Raw genomic sequence first — 17,157 nt, 5'->3', positions numbered from 1 at the left:
TGGAATGGAAAACAGACTTGTTTAAAGAATTAAAGGACAAAGGACCACCAGCCAGGGGTTGGAATGAAAAACAGATTAAACACAAACTTATATTTAATGCTAAGATTAAATAGAAATTTCTGTTAGCCGTCCGAAAACACTCTGATATGGGATACTTCACTACACTTTTCACTGACGCTATTTTCACTATTATATATATATATATATATATATATATATATATATATATATATATATATATATATATATATATATATATAATAAGTAGAATTGCTTAGCGGAATGTCGTTTCTATGTTAAAAGCGAACTACTGGCAACACTGCTGGTTTGAATAGATTAACTGTTTATATGAAAACTATAACTGCGGTTTTAGAAAATACTGGTTACTATAAATGATTGACTTGATAACTTTTATGAATATTGCGATGTGAGTGTAACTACTTAGTTACAAATACCTATGATATATTAATAAGCGAAGAGATTCTTTGCGAGCTATATATAGCGAGTTTAGCTTACGATATTTTGCGACCGACTTTTGTAATAGCTTATTCTAAACTGACTGATAATTTCCAAATTATGTGGGCAGGTAGGGCAGGGCTCCTACTCCTAAAAGTACCGTTAGATATCTTTCTTTATTCCTTCTAAGAATTACAATATCGTCATGGTTAAAAATTAATCTCAAGTGGAATGGAATTTCACCAGCACGTACTGCAACTATCGAAGGCAGGTGACTTAAAACCTATGTTAAACCTCCTCTTCACACTGATCATTATACATTTTACTTAGTTTACTAATACCTAACTCACTACTTAGATACAATCTTTTGGATTTCTTTCTGTTGTAATGGCATTCAGTTCCTCTGAGTTTTTTTTATGTACTCTTTAACACTTTCCTTTTTCAAATAGTTCTTATTTTTGATAGTGTCACCTCCTCTTTTCTCTTCAACAGCAAACCCAAAATGCACTTTTTTGGCTATGTTTTTTATTCTAGTTTCTGAAACACCAATAAGAGTGCGTAAAAATTTTAAACATATAGAAGTTTTAACACCAGGGACAGTTGGAAAGAAGTATTGTAATAAATACTTTCGCTCAGGTCCAGGTTTTTCCTTTTTGTTTTTGTTTACCTACCGACCTAGATCTATGTCTTCTGATTAATGTTGTATGAATCAGACTGGCAATTATATTGTCTTGTCTTTTCTTGTCTCGAACTTTATAAAACTTTTTTTTGAAAGCTTTGATGACATTATTCCTTATTTTTACGCACGTGAAACGTGTATTGTTTACGTGTTGTGTTTACAGGGTACAAAAACTAGGGCTCTTTTAGAAGCTGCATATCTGGTAATTTGTTCACTTTTTCTTTTTCCTCCTGTAACTATTCTCTTTCTATTCCCATTATTTCGTTCGCCAACACTTACACTTCCATCTGCACCATTCATACTCCTTTAAATAATAAAGTAATTACTATTTTTTTCTAAATACGTTGACAATCTAAATAGTAGTCACAAAAACTTTTAATACAAAACCCTTACATAACCTCAAATTTGCACGGCTCACTGGGTCAGTTGAATGGCAGTTGCAGCGGTTCTATTGGTTGGTTGGAAATAAGCTGGTTTGCATGGACCAATACAGAGGAAATAAGTTGTTTTGCATGTAAAGGTGTTTTTTAACATGCTGTTACCATTGGAAATAATTTTTTTTTGTAACAATCTGATAGAATAAACCACTTTGGCTACAAAAGAACAATGCATGGACACATCTAACTCAACTTTGATTTTTGTGTGACTTCAGACTGTTTGGATGTTACCTCCTCACATAGAGACTAATGGTCAATGTTATGACAATTAATCTAATGGTTAAAACTAATGGTCATCACATTGACCTTATTTTGTTACAATCACCTTTGATACTTGTTCTTTTACTCGTTGTTTCGTTTTGCCGTAATAAATACTTTGTTTTTAAAAATCTTTAAATAAAATTTTGTTTCAAACTGAATTTATTGTTTTGTTCCTAACCTCTTTTTACGAATTAGGTGCTGCATTTATTAAAACAAAATGTAATTTATAAAAATTATTTACCTTAGGGACCTATTAATTTAAATTTTATGACGAAAAAACAAAAAAAATTCAAATCGATTATTCTAGAAAACGGTGTATTCTACCGACTTAAAGTAAGAGTACCTTTCAGTACTAAAATACCTAAAAATTTGATAATCTAGTATTAGAAATGCTTAAAAGTTAAAGACAAAAAAGTTATGAGTTAAAACAACCATTGAGCTACCCAAAACGGACGCCTATGAACTATACTAAAAATTAGCAATTAATGAAATCGATTCGACTTTGGAGGATAAATAATCGTACTATTCTGGAGGTATTAAAAAAACTACTTAAATGGCACCATCTTCAAAGAGCTCTAGCTCATTTAGGAAGCATTTTCGAACTAGGTGAATTGGGTTAAATCGTCTTAAAATTATCTGAGGAATCTGCGATTTTCGTTTGTCAGAGTTTCTAGACACCCTGTATAGACCATCTACATAATCCTATTAAATCTCATTTACCCATATTTTTAGCAAATGGAAGCAGAGCATATTCAAGAAATTAATAACATCAACGCACAAATCAGTCAGATGAAATCAAACCATGAATTAGTTTTACAAAAATTAGAAGCCACTTACAATGAAAAACTAATCGCAGAGTACGAAAAATTTGTAAGTTTTGAAAATAAAATGAACAGAATGTTAACTGATGTTAATATGAGATATACGGAGTTACAAAAAGCCAAAGATGACTCTGAGGCGGCCATTACTGAAGACTATGAAATAAAACTACAGGAAGCAAAACTTGCCTATGATGAAGTAAGTGTTGATATTTCATATTTTATGTTTAGGTAACACAAATATTGTTCAAACGTTTAGGAAATTTGCCGTTTTCAATTAAACTTTCTTTTATAATTCATATTATATACTAAAATAAAGTTAGAGTTACACGACACAGGAAGCAGACAAAATCATATTAGTTAACCCTTTCGAGTCGGATTTTTTTTTAGAATCCGTATGGAATTTAGAAATGTTTTTGTTTAAAACGTATAATTATGCAAAAATAAAAGTAATTGAGATTCATTTTATTCTTGAGATCCGTCATTTTGTCCGAGACATATATGTCCCAGTCAAACTTTTTAAACCATCAGACACCAAATTATTACTTTATTTTAGTAAAGAAAAATTGAAATTACAAATAAAATCTCAAATTTTGAGAACAAAGGGACTAAAAAAAGGGTACATTGCAGCTCTAACATAGTGTGGTAGTTCGTTTTTCTTTTTTCTGAGAAGAACATCGTTGACATCTTCTACGGGTCTTTTTTCGATAGGTAAAAGATCTCCCACGTTGAACATGTTTTTTTTTGTTTTTTTTTTGTTTTTTTTTTGCTGGAGGACGTTCAAGTGAAGTCGATGCTTTTCGTTTAACAGCAGAATGGCTTCTTTCCAATAAAATAAGTCCCTTAGCTACACTAATTAAAAATGCAAAAATGGTGTTTTTTTTTCCTTTTCAGATCATTGTGTAGCACATAAGAATTTCCAACAGCCATCATCAGAAAGCAAAGAATAACTTTCTTCCACTATTTGGTAGACTTCCTACCAAAGTCATACAAGTCCAAAATATGATCTGTTAGGTCCACGCCGCCCATTTTCTTATTGTACATGTCGAGAAGTTCACTACATCGCACATTAATTTTAAAACCATTCCTCATTTTTCGTTTTACTTCAACTTGCTTATCTTCAAAGCAATTGCTTACTGATAATACGTCTTTCATATCTTGCCATCTGCAAACTATGGTGCCGTGGTTATTTACTCTGAATTCTGCGTCACCACAATTCAACTTCCCAATAAATTTAAGCACATTAACTCTCGTTGCAATTATTGTTTCTATCGCTGGATAAGATAGAGTATCAAGTATTCTAATAGATGAGAACAATCTGTCAAAACACAATAATAAATCAGTTCCCCTTATAGTGCTAACTAATTTGGTCGCTACTCTTTCTCTAAATATTAAACTAGTATTATTTCCTGTTTCCTTTTCCTCGTATATATTAAAATCGTATACATATCCTGTTATAGAGTCGCTTCGTGCACATATCTGTATTTCCCGTTTGACGGGTTTCATGGATAGGAACTGTTTCAGGGAAGACCTTCCTTTAAATTTTGCAATTAACTCATCAATGCTTTGAAAAGCTGCATTTGTTCGATATTTTGGAAATGTTAGTTTTAGACAATTCTCGATGTAATATAATTTTCTCGCATTGTCAGGCTTTATTCTATCAGCGAAATACATTTTGGCAAGGATCAGTTTACAGCGCTCTCGAGAAATCGCCCTTCTTATTGCTAAATTTCCTAAAGAATCATTTTGTGACCAATCATCATTGAAAGATGTAACTTGATTGTATGCCATGATTAGTGTATACAATACAATCATAATTTCATGTTCATCGGTAGGAATTCTTTTTATCTTGGTGTCGTTTCCAAACTTCTCTAAACGTAAGTTCATACACTCATGTCGATCGAGACTGGCTGAATGACAATTGTCCAAATCAAAAGAAGAAAAAAAAAGTAAGTTCGTACAGTGTTCAATATGTCGAATGAGGCTTCTGGGAAAGACTTTTAGAAATATTTCTATTTCGGTTATGGTATGAGGAAGAGTACAATCGACTTTTTTTTCTGATGGAACCGAAAAACATGGTAAAAAAGTTTCATCGTTATGAAACCAAATATCTGGTTGATACGTACATTTGCCTTCTTCATTATTTTCGTTACTACTTCTTTTTTCTTTACTTTCGTCACTTATCATTTGATTCTCTTCATCCATCTTTTTGCCCGCGAAACCGAATCTATTTGGTGACGCTCTCGTTCTACTCCTCCTTCGCATTCTGAGGGATTGTAGTCTTTATTATCGGAGCCACTAGTCTCAAAAGGATCGACTTCTGATTCTGTATCGCTGTCAAAAATGACTGTTGCCTTCTCCTCTAGCTCTTTTGCATCAATATCTTTCTACTCATCCAGAATAAATCAGAACTGTTGGGACACATATAATCCACCATAAATATCTGTTGGGACATATTTCACACATTCCACAGATCAACATCACGGGAAAATACAGCGAGAACACGGTTCGCAAAATTTCTTAAAAAATCGGTTACGATAAAAATTCATGTAAACGGTTCAGATTTACTTGAACAGGCTTGATTATTTCATGACTGGAATATATACGTCCCGTCAGACTCGAAAGGGTTAAAACCACATTTCACGGATTTATGTGTGTACACTTCAACCGAGTTATTCAGTTTATCATTTTCATAATTTATAAAAAATGTGCTAACAATTATTTTATTAGACTATAAAATACGTGTAGGGTTTCATGTGAATTGGTTTGATTATTATTGGTTAGAATCATGTTATCACAATCATGTTGTGACGGGTAGCTCTTTCGAGGCGATAGACTCAGTAAAACACAGGTTGAAATACAAATAAATCTATTAATTCAACGTATGTACAAAAATAAAAATAAAATATATTCTATATCCCCGCCTGGATCCCGCGAGAGTGGCGGATCCCCGGCGGATGTCTGTAAAAGAAAAATTATTATTACTAACAGAAAATAAAATACGCGAATTCGATCGCACGCAGACTTATACTTGCTTTCCAAACTCAGTCCAGCGGAAGCGCCAAACGCTCTCGCAATCAAAATATTCGATTGTGCAGATCCACGTTATACTCTGAATCAGAGTTGATGGTAACGTTCAATCCACTATACCCACGAGCTCGCCTTGATTAAGGACAGAGCATAATCCTCACTGCGGAAGTCTTTCTGTCCGGGTTGGCTGGCAGATTCAATGCACTAGCGAGCCAGGGAGCCTAGAGCGTTAGCCACACGACTCATTTAACTCTGCCAGCCGCTCGCTTTAAATAGCAGCTCCGGACCCCACCTCGTCGTCTTGTCGTGGAAATGGATGCGTGATTATCGACACTCCCACGGTTCGAACTGTTGAACGTTGTTGCTTGTAGGACATCGTTACAATGTCAAAATATCTTTGATATTTCTCAGACTTTTAGAATGATGGCTTGGACAAGACAATTTAATAATTGCTCTTTGTGTTAGACTGAAAAACATAATACTCATTTAATGTGATATACCCAGAGTTACCTTCTCTATCTCTCACGTGGGTAATTCTAATCTGGCGCGTCTACGACGCATGGGTAGGCATCTATCGCTTCACGTATTACCAAAAGGCATCCCATCAAATCCAGCATATGACAGAAAGCGCCGGCTGAGATGCCAAAGAACAGAAGAGTTATCATATTTGTAATAAGTAAAAATAACGTTCGGTATCGGTAATTTGAGAAAAATTTGTAAATTTTTTTTATCAATTAGAAGGATGTAATTGCGTATTAAATGATAGTGTTTAATTCCAAACAACTTTTTATAACAACAATTTTCGATATTGTAAAATATAAAGATACTTTACTCTTGAGAGAAATTCATATTTTTTGATATACCTCGTATAAGATTAATAAAATTTGATATCTGATGGTTGCATCTTTATGGTGGAATAACTTTTTTTCGTAAAATTAATAAAAAAAGTTTGCCATATGATGCCGACTTAATTGGACTCACTGTATATTTAAACCTAAAGCTAAAATGAATGCTATCAGCTACAAGTAAGAATTATTCTTAAACTCACCAGTCTTCCGAGTCAAACCGCGTTGATTTCCTTTGCGCCGAACTTTCGACATCCTCTCTGATGTCTTCTTCAGGGCTTCCGAGGTCTCAGTCTCCCGAGCCCCCAGACGGGGTGAGCCCTCAGTGAGTGAACTAGAAGTGACTAGTGAGTGTAGTAGTGTCTGGGGGCTCGGGAGACTGAGACCTCGGAAGCCCTGAAGAAGACATCAGAGAGGATGTTGAAAGATCGGCAAAATGGATATCGATCCGGTTCAACCCGGAAGACTGGTGAGTTTAATATTTTAATATTTTAATATTTATATATATATATATATATATATATATATATATATATATTTATCTATTTATATGGACGAATGACCCGATGAGAACAGAATAGAGGCATTATCAGGAACTGTGTCATTTATAAAAAAACGGGTGTGGCAGTAGAGTTTATACTTCTATACAAGCGTTCGCCGTTACAAATTTATATGGGAGTCAATCTGCACAATCGTTACATATATAATGCTATAGGTAAGAGAGAGAAGGAAGAGAAACAGAATTAGGTATATGGTGCATTGGTTGCTGTATATAAACAACATTTGACCTGTAATATAGTAAATTAGGAATTGAATCAATATTTTGATGAAAATGTATATTTTTATTTTTATATAAGTATGTATGAAAGGAGTTGAATGCAAAAAAATTTTTTACACATACTTTGCAGTAAAATTCATTGTTTATTTTGTTATTAATATAAAAATACAATACAATACACTGCAACATAATTCAATATAATATTACAATACAAAATTTATAACAATTAGTAAAAAACCAATACTAAACGCTCAACTTACAATCAACCAACAGAATATCGAAAGAGTTGAGCAATATACATATCTAGGCACCAATTTAAATAGCCAATGGGACCACTCAACAGAAATTAAACAGCGAATAATAAAAGCAAAAGCAGCATTCGTTAGAATGAGAACCATTTTCAACAGTCGAGACATATCATTAAAAACAAAATTCCGTCTATTGAACTGCTACATATTCACAGTTCTGCTCTACGGAATGGAAGCATGGACACTGACTGTTGCATCTATGAATCGGCTCGAAGCTTTCGAAATGTGGTGTTATAGGCGCATCTTACGTATATCCTGGGATGACAGAGTTACTAATGTGGAGGTCCTGCGTAGAATGGGGAAAGAATGTGAAATTCTCATGACCGTCAAAACTAAGAAGTTGGAATATCTAGGACATGTAATGAGAAATCAAGAACGTTATGGCCTTCTCCAGCTGATTCTCCAAGGGAAAGTAAATGGTAAGAGAGGACCGGGAGAAGGCGCATTTCATGGCTTCAAAATTTACGAAAGTGGTATAACACGACTACCACTGAACTGTTCCGCGCTGCAATAAATAAAGTAAAGATAGCCGTGATGATCGCCAACATCCGGAACGGATAGGCACTTTAAGAAGAAGAATACAATACAAATTAAAATGCAATATTCATAAGTATTTAAAAATGACAATATACATAACTTACTTACGCATATGTTTAATTTACCATGATAATAATATTAATAAAATAAAAATATTGTTTTGTGATACAAGATACAAAATTTAGTTGTTGTTTGTTGTAAATATAAGTACACATTTGAACTTTCTAGAGATATTTACAAGTTTTAATTTATAATTTAACATGCCTACCGAGGCTCAAGACAAATCTGAACAGAATGGAAAAATAATAATAATGATAATAAATATTAAATATATTTACAAAAGGAACATTTTTATTCTCGAGAGAGAGAGAGAAAATATATCTTCTATCTCTCTCTTACCTAAGATATCTTACATATGTAATGATTTTGCCGATTCACTCCCGTACAAATTTCCAACGTCGAACGCGCTATAGAAGTATAACTTTTAATTTTTTCTAAAAAAAAACAAAATGCATATCGATTTTTGATTAAAGGGGAGACATTTTTCTGATATTTTGAAGTATTTTACTTTGAGCCCAATATATTTTCAAAACAATAGAGTGTCAAATAAAATATCGTTTTATATCCCTTGCAATTCCCTATACATTAGTCTTTAAATTTTTAAGTTCGGTCTTGTATAACGAATAACGAATTCCATAACGAATGTCGACAAATTACTCCCCTAATGCTTCGGAATGTGAGAACGTTTCAAACAAAACTTTATCATTGTATGAATAACAGAGATCACAATGTGTTTTGCTTTAATCAAAAATGGATGTGTCGCTGTTTTTTTCAAAATGTGATTGTAGATCCTGATAATGCGTCTGTTTCGTTTTCGTCCGGCGACCCGGTATACAAATATATAGATATACTTCTAGCTTAGTATCCTTTTAATATTTTCTAGTTAATGGAATTGAATCAAACCCAAGGCCAAGAACATGAAATTATAAAACAACAAATAGAAGATGACGCTGACAGAGAAATTTACGAACTAAAGGAATCTCATACAAAGGAATTAAAAGAGGAACAAGATATAAATGTTAGACTAAGAAGTGAAATATCTGTTGTTAAAAAGAAATATCTTTTATCTCAGAAAGAGGTAGAGGATCTCAAACACAAAGTTTTCACTATGGAAAACGAGCACATTAAATTCAAGAACTTTATTTATGAATTAGAAAAGGAAATAATAGACTCAAAGAAAGAAATTCAAGAAAGAGATCAAACTATTGAGGAAAAGGAAAAAAGAATATTTACCTTGAAGAGTAAAAATCAAGAACTTGAAAAGTTTAAGTTTATTTTGGACTTCAAAATTAAGGAGCTTAAGTCACAAATCGAACCAAAGGAAAGGATTATCACCGAACAGGTACGACTTTCTAAAACATATATGTATATATTTTTAAAGTTTTTTTAACTTTCCAGAATGTTCAAATTAACGAAATGGTTAGAGAATTAGAAAACCTTCAAAAAGTTATTTTAGGTTTAGATCTACAGCTAGGTGAACTAAAGGAAAAGCTAGCAGCGGCCAGTAATGAGGTCCGAAAAGAAATTGAGAAGAACAGAAGAATGAAGAAATCGTTACAAGATATACGGGTCGATATTCACCACGCCAGTGGGTACATACAAAATGTTCCAATGTTACAGAAATCTGTTAAGGTAAATATCTGCGTCTTTTTATATTTTTATTTAAATTTTTATACTTTGATTTCATTTTTTTAAATCAAAAATATATATTGACATTTTAAAGATTAGAATTCACAAGTATCAAGGTTTATATAATAAATGAATATTATATATCATCACCGTTAATCCCTTCGGATTACGGCTTATGCATTCGCGTATTATTCTATTCTGAGGTGGATTACTTCACTTTCTCCATATTTTGGTTAGAACTAATCATGTGTCCGAGCTGATTTCGTTGTATGTCTTCAGTTATTCCTATTTCTACATTTCTCTTTTCATTATTTTATTGATGATTATAACCACTGATTTCACTAGTTGTGAAAATGTACAAAAAGAATAAATAGCAATGGATTTAGCCAATTGGAAAAGAAGATGAAATATGAGCACGTGCCGAAAAACAAAAAGCAAATCTGTTCGCTTCATTCTTGTAGAATGCATTCCAAAATAAAAAAAAATGTAAAATAATCATCAATCCGAAAACGATGATGATCAAAGTACTGAACACGATATGAACATTACTGAAGTAATAATAAAACCTACTACCCGTAAACAAGTAACCAAAGCAATTAAAAACAACATCAAAAAGGCTCCGTGATTTGACTTAATAACAGGATAAATACTACATCTATGGTAAATTACCTATAAAGGTCATCGTAAAACTCACAAACCTTGTACGGTAGAAGATTTGTTCAAAATTTGGCTCGAAGACGACCATCAAAAATGTAGGAAAATGAACAATAAATTAGGATGGCGATCTTACTACCATCGAATAAATTACAATTCGAAGGACCACCTACTAACGTGGGAATAAAAGAATACAAGCATTAACAAAATTATAACTATAACCATTGTTTAAATAGGACTAGTTAGCCAACGCAATGTATAAATTTGTTTGATTCTAATTGAGACAGTCACTAGATGACACCACTCTTTCTGTCTCAATAGATTTTAATATACCATTGTTTGTTTGATATACATTATACTAGATGGTGTTATGTGAAAAAGTTAAGGACTAAACTAAACGTCCATTTTTGATCCACTGAATTAAATTCACCAGCGTTGCAATATTTCACTGACATAGTAGCGACAGGTTTATTTACATATAAAAATGTTACAAAAACAGAACATGAATCACAGGTATTCATTTAACATAGAGTTATTACTATCAACTACATAGTAAATATCGTGTCAACTAAAATTGTACCTACATAAACGTGCTGTGACTTCTAAATTTTCCTATATCTAAATAAGTTTAAAGAATTTAAATATTTTATTTTATTTGGAAGTGTATTACAAAAATTTGGTCCGAGGTAAGTAGAACATTTTAATTCTATGTGTTTAAAACAAAAAACATTTGTATGAGAAATGAACAAATTAGGTATTTAGAAATAAATTTTACCGGATAATACATACATTCGATAATATTTGAAAAAAGTGATTTTAAATTAATGTTACTTCCATAATAAATAAATGGTTTTTTACAGATGGCTGGAAATATTTGTTGTTATTACAAATGTGGTTTATCACCATACAAAATTCATAGATTAAGAATGTTCAGATTTCCGACAAAAAATCCTTCGGCTTGTCAAACATGGATATTACACTCTGGTAAGTAAATAGAAACTTTTTTTATATTCTTTTATTTTACACCGTTTCCGTTACGCAATTAACTTGAAAAAATGTTAATTTTTTTTTCATTCATCATTTTTTATTATCGCCAGGGTGCACGCGTCATATTCGAGATGCATTAATTTGAATTTTACGTTTTCGTTGGTATTATAATTATGATATAATAAACTTCGGAAAAACAAATTAGTGAATAAATATCAAATTAATAAACATAAACAAAGTATTAGATATTAAAATATGTATTTCTGTAGCTATTTTTAGTTATTGTATTGAAAAGTAGAAATAAGTTCATCTTTATCGGAGAACTAATTTATACAAAGGTCCATCTGGGAAAAAATTATTGGTTTCACGTAAAAATTTTATACTGATATTTGAAGATTCTAAAAGATATATGAGGGTTAGTTAATAATAAATCTGTAAAGACATACAGGTGATTTTGGCTATAAACGTTTTTTATCCAGTTTAGAGAAAAATAGTTAAAATAAAAATTGTAGATTCAAAAAATTCTTTCATTTGTGAGTTTCTAAATTAAAATATATAAAGAATTCACCAAAATAGTTGCAAAAAACCCTTGATTTTGCAGAAATTTATAAATTTTAATAACTTTGTTTTTGCATAATGGTATGTAATGTAACTAATAAAAATAGTGACGATTTGTTTATCGTAGAAAGCGATTATGTAAACAACTTTTTGTTGAGCTATCCCAGTTTGAAAAAAAAATTATGTTTTACGTGCCACAGAAGCCAAGATATTGCAAATTTTGCAATCGCCCTTCATTTTGAAAAAGTTCAAATCTAAAAAAAACCGAGCTCAAATGGTTCTCCATTCTACTTTCCGAAGCGGTATTTTAAGAATACCATCATTTTAACGGGTTATAAATTTTTACTTCTTTGCCGCATATGCCATATTGTAAGTTGGAACGCACAATTCAGATCTTCATTTAGTGTCCCTTCAATTTTCAGCTCTTACTGTTGATAGACAATGGAAGTATGATTTTAAGAATAAAATGCTTTGGTTTTAAATATAAAATGCTCTCTTGCCTAGTAATGGTCATAGAAGATTCTATTTTTTTTTTAGAAAGTGTGTTTTTCACCAGTTTTTCATAAGCATCTAAATAAGTTTGTGGCATAAACGATATCAACGTTATTTTAAATGTTTATAAACAGAATAAATAACCTATAAACTATTTGCTCTGATTGATATTTAGCGCACTTTAATAACTTATTCATTTCCATAATTTTCAGGAGCTATGTTACATGTCTTTGCGCAAAAAAGGAGTTATTATAATTTATAAATAACTGCAAAAATAAGGTTTTTTTTGCAACTATTTTGGTTAATAGTTTCATGTATTTTAATTTGGATACTCTCAAAAATTACATAACTTTTTATGATCTACAACTCTAATAAAAGGTGAAAAAATCTTAAACAGATATTTAAAGTCTCTAAAAGGTATATGAGGGGTAGCTGATGACAATTATGTGAAGACTACAGCTAATTTTGCTTTGATTTTTTATTAAACAATCGTAAAAAGTGAAAAAAGTGTATGCGCATAAAACGTTTCTTATTCATGTTAGAGATATATGATTAAAATAAAAGTTATAGATCATAAAATGTTCTCTAATATTGAGATTTTTATAATTAAAATACATAAAGAATTGACCGAGATAATTTAAAAACCCTTATTTTTGTAAAATTTATAAATGTTAATATAAATATAAATAATATACATATAAATAACTTTCTTTTTTGCATAACGATATGTAATACAACTATTTAAAATTATGGCAGTTAATGAGTTTTTAAAGGGTGCTAAATATCATACAGAACGACCATACAGTTTATGAGTTATTCAACTTGTTTATCCAGGAGTCCGATTATTTAAAAAACTGTACTTATCCAAACAGTCACTCTAGGGTTATTTTGTAAATAGAAATCGATTTTTATGGCTTCGTTTTAAATTATTAAAAACAAACATCAAGATTATATTAAATTTGTGTTTAAATATCAGTTTGAAGAATATCAAATTTTTAGCATATAAAAATTTCTAATAACTTTGACTTTTTTATGTGTTACACTTGTATCTAGGCTCAATATAAAGCTAAACATTTAAAAAAAACCAAAACCTTCTATTGCCCAGAGGAAATCAAATAGCATTTTTTTTTTCTTGTTTAAGAAATTGCAAATATTTTCATTGTTTATTAACATTAAGGCTGAAAATTGAACACATTGTAAAAGAATATCTAAATTTTATAATTCGATTTATAAATGGCATACACAGTGAAAAAGTAAATTAGTTTTGAAACATTAAAATAATGGTAATCGTAAAATATCGCCACAGAAAAATGCAAGGGAGATCTGTCCGCTGCAATATCTCAGCTGGTTTCTTGTTATTGGTTATGGAAATTTCTGTTTTTTTTTAATTGTGCTTTTACACCAGCTTTTCATTGAGCCTACGTACAGCCGTATGACATGAAAAATATTAAAAGTAGTATAAATGTTTAGAAGCTAAAAAACACTTTTTCAAACTGTTTTTTTAATAAAATGTTGAAGTTTACAAATAAAGCTTCAAATAATCGATTCAAAAAACGTCAAATAACTGTCAAAGGTTAAACAACCTTTTTAAAGTTCCTCACGGATTTTAAAGATTTAAACAGTGTTAAACAGATAAAGTAATTCAACGACGAGTTAACAATACGAAGCGAAGTTCTTTAATCACAATGTGATAAGAAAACAAGTATCAAATTTGGTTTTATATTTCAATAGTCGAATTTAATTGCGGCTATATTGGTGTAATTAAAGAAAACCAGTGAAAATCCCAAGAAATAGGTGAGATTCTTTTTTCTTTCTTTCCAGTTTGGGAGAGGGTCCATTAGGTACTCACATTTAGGTATTGTGTTACGGTCTGGGTAACCAGGACAACACATCATGAACAGCAATTAAATATTTACATTTACACAAAACAGCTTCAATTCCAACCCAAAATCATATGTCGTTGCCGCAGTCTCTAGACCTCCTCCCCGTTCGTTTCCTAAAAGGGAACAAGTTATTGTCATGCACTCCATTTTGAATACTGTTTTATTTAAATATATTATAGAAATTGGTGAAATGGTTTATCCAAAAAATATTACTTTTACATCTCGCATTTCGAATAATCGAATCCGCATTTTTCTCACTTCTACCGACATCGTTGATCAACTAATACACCGAAAGTCATAATTAATTTCACCGTCATCTTTATCTGCAGGCTTCTTTCTGCGACCAAAAGAATCCTTATTTCAAATGTATCTCCTTCCATTCCGCATTCACTAATCGAGACGTCCCTAAAAAATACGGAACATCAGATGATCAATAGGCATATTATCAGGAGTTTTCCTAGGGTAACATTTGTAATCCCTGACAAGGTGAACTTCGAAGTGCAATCTTCTCTGTTAATTAACCATAAAAATACATCCTTTAAAATATTTTTATTCTCTGACAGACCGTAGTGTTTTCTTTGTAAGCTTACGGGTCGTACCGTGGGGTATGATTGCAAAGTCTCCAGTTGACCAGATCACACACTCATTGCAGTTAATGCTCCTCCCTCTTTTTCATTTTCAGCTGACTCTAAGGAGTCCTTAATCCTAAATCCTTAACTTCATCAAAAGAATTTCTATCTTCGGAAATTGAGTCCATCTCCGTTAACTACATACCCATCCTGGCTGCCATTATGGATTTATCCATCCCTCGTCGTACTAATTCAAAGCCCATGTTGGCAGTTGGATAAAAAAAGGGGACACTTCAATGACAGTCCTCCTGATACTCCTACCATTCTATCTTCATCCGGTATTCTTGCTCTATTAAGTTCTTTTCCTCCTTCGGCATTTTCGATACCACCCAAAGTGGTGGTATCGAAATTATATAATCGGATATTATATTTCCGCTATAAAAATGATTTACAAAGATAATCCGACTAATTTTACACTCAATTCCATGCAACTTATTACATTTCTTGAGAACTCTTTTGTATGTATCACCCCACTACAAGAAGCTTAAAAATCCTCCAACATAGATGGTATTCAAAAGGACTTATTGCAGCTCTACATAGGTACAAGGAAAAGATCAATAAAAACCGTATTACTAGAATCTTAAAAAAGTTAAAAGAACAACCTACCTCCGACTTACAAGAGTATATATAAGTGCATCCTCTGATAAATCTGATGTCAAATCTAATCACAGCATACATGATGAATAGAATTTCTCTATTTCTCTCGCATTTATTCATTTTTTCTGCTCTCTGTATATTTTTACTTCATCTTTTGCCAAATTTAGACACGATATTTAATTAAGTAAGAAAACTTTATGTACTTCAAATACTAGCCCAGTGTGGAAAAAAAATTGTTAATAAAAAATAACCTTAAAATCTCCAATCTCTTTTTTAATCGAAAGGTTATCCTTGACAATTAAGAGACAGCCAAGATTCTGGCAGAAAATTTAAAAGAAAAGTTTTGCAACAAATCTGAACCTAACCATATATACTCTTTTCTTCCTTCGCCCTTTCATTATTCATCCTCAGTTTCACAAGATACCAATTATCCGAACTCTCGTATAAACTATTTCGAACTAAAAGCTGCACTCAAATCCTATAAAAACACAAAAATTAGGGTTTTCTAGAATAATCTTGAAAAATTTCTCTAAAATTCCTTAGGCACCAACGACCCTCTAAATGAAGCCAGTAAATTTACCACTGACATACCGCTGACAATCGTTAATGAAAGATCTGGCCCTAATCTATACTAAGATAAAAGAAAGATCATTACAAAGAACAAACGAACACAAACGGGTTATGTCATGAAGACAAATCGTTTTTGTCGTCATGACATGTCATTTTTTCGCTGTATTACTAGCTACCATTCTACCACAATTTTACAATTATTTCCCGTTCTCCAACCCTTCCTACTCACATTTTAACCCCACTCCATTAGAAATACAGACAGTTGTACACTTGACTGCCGACTGTTGCTAGAAACAGTCATCCTCTCTTTCGTCTGCTGAGTCTTATTAGGCAGACGTATAATCTCTCTATCGCTATCTATCGCTTGGTACAGACTTACCGCGCTTTTTCTCTACTCTAACTCTCTCGCATGTAGTTACGCGAAAAATATCGAAAATACTATTTTAATCGTGTACAGACGAAAAATGTGCTCTATATCGTGATCTAAGTGTTAGTACCGCGAAACACGTCTTCAGAAACCGGTAACCGGACAGTTTCCCCGTATGAAGAACAACCGCGACTGAAAGCCTCTAAATACCGCGAGTGTGTATATGTGCACCAGAAGAATTAGTAAGACTTTATATAAAATTAATTTGATATAGTCTGTATAACCTTTTGCCACATATCCTAATTTATTTGAACCAGCCCTATGTAATACAGTCCTCATACACCGAAATTATATTCATAATTTCACATATGTACACCCTTTTAGTACACACACATTTCTTAAGCAATCTATAATCAACAAGATGTCGTAGCAACTGTGCTTAACATTGAAGGGGCATTTTATTTAATCTCCAGAAAAGCAATCATTGACAAAATCTCCAACTATAATTTAAATGGTAATATTTTCTCATTTGTAAAAAAATATCTAATTGAAAGAATCTTTACAGTCCTTGCCAAGGGTAAA

The 17,157-nt window shown here is 31.8% G+C and overlaps 1 protein-coding gene across 1 annotated transcript in view; it reads left to right on the top strand.

The window, feature by feature from the left end:
- Positions 1–17,157, top strand: part of tous (testes of unusual size) — a 151,973-nt gene that overhangs the window by 111,180 nt on the left and 23,636 nt on the right. Inside the window, exons 11-13 of the mRNA XM_072525865.1 lie at positions 2,566–2,850; positions 9,093–9,551; positions 9,608–9,841. Coding sequence (XP_072381966.1) covers positions 2,566–2,850; positions 9,093–9,551; positions 9,608–9,841 — 978 coding nt within the window. The remainder of the gene's footprint in view (positions 1–2,565; positions 2,851–9,092; positions 9,552–9,607; positions 9,842–17,157) is intronic.

Source organism: Diabrotica undecimpunctata, chromosome 3, assembly GCF_040954645.1.
Source record: "Diabrotica undecimpunctata isolate CICGRU chromosome 3, icDiaUnde3, whole genome shotgun sequence".
Lineage (NCBI taxonomy): Eukaryota > Metazoa > Arthropoda > Insecta > Coleoptera > Chrysomelidae > Diabrotica > Diabrotica undecimpunctata.
The sequence above is the reverse complement of the archived record's forward strand: the minus strand, read 5'-3'. Positions and strand labels throughout refer to the sequence as shown.